Source organism: Stigmatopora argus, chromosome 20 (assembly GCF_051989625.1).
Source record: "Stigmatopora argus isolate UIUO_Sarg chromosome 20, RoL_Sarg_1.0, whole genome shotgun sequence".
Classification (NCBI taxonomy): Eukaryota; Metazoa; Chordata; class Actinopteri; order Syngnathiformes; family Syngnathidae; genus Stigmatopora; species Stigmatopora argus.
The window spans coordinates 7,633,168-7,640,182 of record NC_135406.1 but is presented as its reverse complement, the minus strand read 5'-3'; the positions used below and the strand labels follow the sequence as shown (position 1 = coordinate 7,640,182).

The 7,015-nt window shown below is 38.2% G+C and overlaps 1 protein-coding gene across 1 annotated transcript; it reads left to right on the top strand.

Annotated features, from left to right (window-relative positions):
* The first annotated feature begins 248 nt into the window (after positions 1-248).
* On the top strand, positions 249-5,106 carry LOC144065981 (uncharacterized). The gene is made up of 2 exons (XM_077589249.1): positions 249-561; positions 1,596-5,106. Exons 1-2 carry the CDS (start codon positions 450-452, stop codon positions 3,662-3,664), a joined length of 2,181 nt encoding a protein of 726 aa, XP_077445375.1. The 5' UTR covers positions 249-449; the 3' UTR covers positions 3,665-5,106.
* The last annotated feature ends 1,909 nt before the right edge of the window (positions 5,107-7,015 follow it).

The following is a 7,015-nucleotide window of genomic DNA, read 5'->3' as shown; positions in this document are numbered from 1 at the left end:
CGATTTTTTTCTGCGCATGCGCGTTTTGCGACGCCTCCTTTTGAGACGCGATCTTCAAGTGATTTATGTTTAATTTAATTTTCAATTTAATTCAAACCTGTGCAAACATTTTTTTGCTCAAACCACATGTCAGAAAATTTGAATAATAATTATTTCCTATGTCCAAATCTCTTACATTTATAAACTTAACGCATCGAAGGAAGTGACGCCGCCACCGCGCATGCCCAATTTTCGCCACCAAACTTAACCTATGGGTCCCCGTCATGTCTAGCTTCAGCTACTTTATGACCTTAAATATCAGCCAAAATCATTTTCAAGACCTCGTTGAAGCTTTGCGGGCTACATTAGCTCAGTCTGTTAGCATATATCAAAGGAACAAGTCTCTCACGTCGTCGAAGAACTTTGAAGCTTTGCGGCCTACCTTAGCTTACCCGAGCTAGCAGCTATCAATGGCGTCTCCATCAGAATTTACGTGTGGGAAAAGACCAGCAAAGTTCCACGAGGAAAACTCGACATTTTGCAAAATAATGCATGCAAAAGTTGTCCTTCACAGACTAGAAGGTGGGTCCATTTTTATATCTATATATTCCCTTCATCATTAAGGCTTAATGGTAATTGTAGAAGTGCTATATCTGTGTGCTGCAATTGGAAATTCAAGTACAGTAATCCCTCAGCATTTCACTACATCGCGGATTTTTTCTGGGGAAAATGTTTTTTGTTTTTTAAATTATTTTTCAAGCGGAAGCAACTCACATGTCTTCCGCTTGCTACTAGGACTCAGCACTGAAGATTTTTATTTTATTCTAAGTTCATAAAAATGTGAAAAGTGGCCCAGAATTTACCTTTTTATTTTGACGCGTGTGGGTTTCCTCGGGGTACTCCGGCTTCCTCCCACATTCTAAAGACATGGTAGGCTGATTGGACACTCTAAATTGCTCCTAGGTATGAGTGTGAATGGTTTTGTGTCTTGTTGTGCCCTGCGAATGAATCAGGGTGCCCCGCCTCTGGCCTAAAGTCAGCTGGGATAGGCTCCAGCACCCCCCACGACTCTGATGAGGATAAAGCGGTTCAGAAAATGAGATGAGATTAAAGAATCCTTTGGGTTTAATAAAACAAAACATTTTTAAACATTGAAATGTGTAGGTGTGCTCTTAATTGTACTTTAATTTTGAAGGTGAACTCTTTTTTTCCTCAAACTGTTGATTACAATGCGGGTCACCCGCGAGTGCTATACTTATTCCTTGTTAATTAAACATTTGCTGTGGCAGCCAGCATATTTCAGGAATACCTTGACATACGAGTGTCCCAATTTACGGAAAATTTAAGAAACGAGCTAAATTCAGAGCAATTTTTTTCCTTGAGATATGAGACAAATTGGAGATACGATCTTATTGAGATGGTTCCGGGTGGTCAAATATTTGTGGGTGTGTATAGTCATTTGAGTTGATTTCAGTTAAATTTCAAGTTAATGTCATGTTACGAGCCTAGCCACCGCCGATATAAGTATAAGACTTTACATTCCCAGTCTAACCTAAAGGACTTCTCGTTAGATAGACAGATTATGAAACATATAATTTATTTTCGTGTCTTTGCAGGTTTCAGAGAATATCTTGGTCCTGATGGGAAAGAGTCTGTTGGCCTTAAAAAGGAACTTGAGCTCCCCCAAATCAAAGGGGAGGAGCCAGAGTTCTCTCAACAACAAATGAGAGACGAGCGACTTCCAATCAAGAAGGAGGAAGATGATGTCACCTGGTCATTTGGCGAATTCCTGAAGAGGGAAGAGGATCTGGGCGTGACCAGCAGAGGGGCGGAGCCTGCACACACCTTAACGTTACCCCAAATTAAAGAGGAGGAGCCAGAGTTCCCTCAACAGCAAATCAAAAAGGAGGAAGAAGATGTCACCGTGTCAACTGGTGAGCCTTTCAAGAGTGAAGAGGATCTGGGCGTGGCCGGCAGAGGGGCGGAGACTCCGAACGGCAGCTCAGCAGAAGGGCAAGCAGACAATTTAATTGCTCCGTTATCAGATACCGAAGACTTGCTTTATGACAATGAAGGTCTTAAGGACGGCAAACTCTGGAAATGCTCTCAGTGTGGAAAAACCTTTGGGAAAAAGTCTACTTTGAAAACACACATGAGGAGCCACACTGGGGAGAAACCCTTATCATGTACAGTTTGTGGTAAAACATTTACACACAAGAGAAACTTAAATATTCATGCAAGAACACACACAGGTGACAAACCATTTTCGTGTTCAGTTTGCGGTAAAGCCTTTTCTAAAAATGAATCCTTAAAAATCCACATAACAACCCACACTGGTGAAAAAACATTTTCGTGTTCAGTTTGTGGAAAAAGATTCACACGGAAGAATCACTTAATTAGTCATGCAAGAACACACACAGGTGACAAACCATTTTCATGTTCAGTTTGTGGTAAAAGATTTACAGAGAAGGGACACTTAAAAAAGCACACAAGAATCCACACTGGTGAAAAAACATTTTCGTGTTCAGTTTGTGGTAAAAGATTTACAGAGAAGGGAACCTTAAAAAAGCACACAAGAACCCACACTGGTGAAAAACCATTTTCGTGTTCAGTTTGTGGTCAAAGATTCACACAGACGGGAAGCTTAAATAGTCATGCAAGAACACACACAGGTGAAAATACATTTTCGTGTTCAGTTTGTGGTAAAAGATTCACACAGAAGGGACACTTAAATAGTCATGCAAGAACACACACTGGTGAAAAACCATTTTCGTGTTCAGTTTGTGGTAAAAGATTCACACAGAAGGGACACTTAAATAGTCATGCAAGAACACACACTGGTGAAAAACCATTTTCGTGTTCAGTTTGTGGTAAAAGATTTAAAGAGAGAGAAAGCTTAAAAATACACACAAGAATCCACACTGGTGAAAAACCATTTTCGTGTTCAGTTTGTGGTAAAAGATTTAAAGAGAGAGAAAGCTTAAAAATACACACAAGAATCCACACTGGTGAACAACCATTTTCGTGTTCAGTTTGTGGTCAAAGATTCACATGGAAGGAAAGCCTAATTAGTCATGCAAGAACACACACTGGTGAAAAACCATTTGCGTGTTCAGTTTGTGGTCAAAGATTCACACGGACGGGAAAGTTAAATATTCATGCAAGAACCCACACTGGTGAAAATACATTTTCGTGTTCAGTTTGTGGTAAAAGATTTACAGAGAAGGGACACTTAAAAAGGCACACGAGAACACACTCGAGTGAAAAACCATTTTCGTGTTCAGTTTGTGGTCAAATATTCACACAGAAAGGAAGCTTAAAAATCCACACAAGAACCCACACTGGTGAAAAACCATTTTCGTGTTCAGTTTGTGGTAAAAGATTTACACACCAGCAAAACTTAAAAAGGCACACAAGAACCCACACTGGTGAAAAACCATTTTCGTGTTCAGTTTGTGGTAAAAGATTTACACACAAGCAAAACTTAAAAAGGCACACAAGAACCCACACTGGTGAAAAACCATTTTCGTGTTCAGTTTGTGGTAAAAGATTTACACACAAGCAAAACTTAAAAAGGCACACAAGAACCCACACTGGTGAAAAACCATTTTCGTGTTCAGTTTGTGGTCAAAGATTCACACGGAATGGAAACCTAATTAGTCATGCAAGAACACACACAGGTTAAAAGCCATTCTCGTGTGCAGTTTGCGGTAAAGCCTTTTCTCAAAAGCAAGATTTCCAAAAACACAAGAATCCACGCTGGTGAAAAAACATTTTCCTGCTCAGTTTGTGGTCGAACATTTTCCCAAAGGAGAAGCTTAAAAGAACACTTATTAACCCACACTGGAGAACAATGTCTTCCTGCTCAATTAAAAAGCTACACAATTGGAAAAACCTGAAAAGAAGACTTAACAACCCGCAGTGGCGAAAAGCCCTTTCTTTGCTCAATTTGTAGTTCAACACGTTGGTTAAAAATACTTAATAATACATAATACTAAGTTTGTTGCCAAGGATTTATTCATAAGACTTAAAAGACACAAATGTGTGTGTATGTTATCTATTAATTGGCAAAAATGATGAGAATTCCTCGTGTCATTTTTGAATCATGTTGATAAAATTAGTCTGCTGTGAATTTGTCTCTGTTTGAAAAAGAGAAAACCAAGTCAAATGTTTTATTTCATTTAATCTTCAAAAATTTCTATTAGCTTTGTAAACTACATTATTTTCCTTTTTTAAACTATAAGAACTGACTTTGGGTTCATTTTGGAGTAGTTTTCCATTTTATATTTATCCAAACTGATTTGATTTTTTTATGTAAATAGACCTGGCAGTCGGTATATGAAGTCAAATGTGAATTGTTTTTTTAATTTTATTTTAATGTTGAACAAACAGATAATACCCAATAGTCTTATGTATAATCATTAGTATGAAAAAAATATTGATGGCTTGAAACTTATCGTTGTGATTGTATATTGCTTTCGCCTGTGGTCGCCTCCCATGTGTGTCACCCACCTGTTTTCCATGTCTCGTCAACCCATGCCTTACTGCGTCCTGCGGCTTTTTGTCCATTTTAATTTTTTGGGGTGTAATTTTTTATTTTGGGCTCAGGTTTTCAGTTTGCTTTTTGTGTTTTTAATTAAAACTCTTTATGTATACCGTAATAATTGTATTGACACACTACTAGTGATGGGTTTGTGAGCATCACTTGTCGTTTCCATACAGTGACCTACTGCTTCGCAGAATACTTACACTTAGTGGCCGTTAGAAATCACTGCAGGAAACGTTATACAAAAAGCCCAAGGATGCATTAACGTCAACTCGAGTTCATGTGGGCCGGACTATTTTAGATATAATATTTATATTTATATATATATATAATATATATATAATATATACAGACGCTCCCCTACTTACGAACGAGTTAGGTTCCGAGCGATTGTTCATAAGTTGAATTTGTTTTGTAAGTTGATTCAGTGCTATATTTTGTATTATAATTTATGTTTAAGGCCTATATAAGTATATTGAAGGTTGATATAAGTGCATTTGTATGTTTAAGGCTTGTATAAGTAACACGCATTGGTTTGTACTGAAAAAACATTTAATAAAATGGAGAGAATATGTACAGTACTGTATATATAGAGAGAGAGATTTATGTATTAGAAACTGGCCGAAAGAAGCGATCTAACGACGATTGCACAGTTTTCTTCTTTTTTTCATCATAAATGATGCGGTAGCACTGTGTGGCATCATTCAATTGATTTGCAAACTTTGTGTTGGAGTAATCATTATTATAAATGTGTTTGCAATGCTTATTTAGGAATATAAAGCCTTATAATATACATGCTTACTATATTAATCAATATATTTGCTTATTAGGAATAGTAATGCTCATCCTAAATGTGTAACTATATTAAACAATATATATATATATATATTGTTGATCGCTTTTATGTTAGAGTTAGAATTAATATGTGTTTTCAACGAAGACAAACGCTTACTCCAAGGTCACTCTCCAGGACAGCTGGCTCCTGCTAGAGACTTAACAATTCACTGAGTCCTTGCTCCGAGGACTGATTACTGGAAGATACGCCTCAACCCTTTCCCCAGATACAAGTTCCAGGATCTACAAGGACTCTTAAACTGCTTTGCTCTGTTTACCTTATAAAGAAATTATTATGCTTACTGGTGCAAATTCTAATGCCGTTGTTTTGCTTATTGTGCAAATTCTTACGCAGGTGTTCCGATAAAAACAGATTGTTGTGACAGTTGTTTTTATAACCTTCATGATGTTATTAGGTTAAGCTTATACAATTGTTCAAAACAGTTGAGACAGTTGTTTTTGCTCATGCAATTGTTGAAATCAGATTACCTTTGAATGTCTTGGTTATGTGCCGCTAAATGGACCGAAGAGTATGCCGCTCGTCAGAATGCCTTGTGGACTGAGACGACATCACAAGGCACCTCCTTGCAAGTTGTAAGCAGTTATGTTGAAAGATGTTTTCCTATTTTAATTAAATATTACTAATAATGATTTAAAAGGTTTGAATCATTATTCCAACACTTTGTACAACGTTCAATATTTGGGTCCTGCTGCTCGATCTTTCTGTTTATAAATGGTACTGACAGTCGAACGATTCAAGTTGTACATATATGTGCAACGCTCACCACTCTCACGCGCATCAAGCTTCGTTATTATTGCCACTCGTTTCAAATGAAATGGCTTGCCTCTTCCTTGCAACTCCCTCAATAGAAGCCTTTAGCTTTTTACCAACCATATTCAATATTGGATGCATGAGATATTTAATGATACAAATGAAAAAGGTTCTTTGCACACTGGAGATACATTCACGCACTTCCGCATTGCAACGAAGAAGAAGGTAGATGCTGGGTGAGCTGAGCTCTCACAGCGCCAGGCGACGGTATTAGCGGTGGAAAGAAGTACTACTCGGAAAAAGGCGCGAAATACAAAATTGGACTTACGAACATTTTTCGACTTAAACGCAATTTGCAGACATGTTCGTATGTACCGTTTTTCGTAAGTTGAATGTTCGTAAGTAGGGGAGCGTCTGTATAAATATCAGTGGCGGGCCGTCCGGGCCTTCAAGGCCTTCTCTGCTGGCCTAAGAAATATCTGAATCATATTATATTTTGTCCATCAATACTTATTATTCCAAATGGTCTGTTAGCTTCCTTACATTGCTTTTCCCCCTGGTTGCACTGCTTCCAGATGTATGTTTTCATAATAAAGCATTTAACCAATCACATTTCAGCCATTATTTGTTGCCAGATCAGATCTGCCTCAAAGCCTTCACAATCAGTTCTGCGGGCTCTGCTGCATTAAACTAGACTGTTGCTTTTAACCAATCAGATTTCGAGTTGGCAACCCCACAATGCTTTTTCATACGCATTGGCATTTTGCTGGCTGGGATACGTCATTGCTTTCACCAACTCTGATTGGCTAGTAGGCAGGCCAAAGCCATAGTGAGGCAGCCAGAGAGTGTACAGAGCTACTTCCACTGGCTCCCGCGTGAACGGC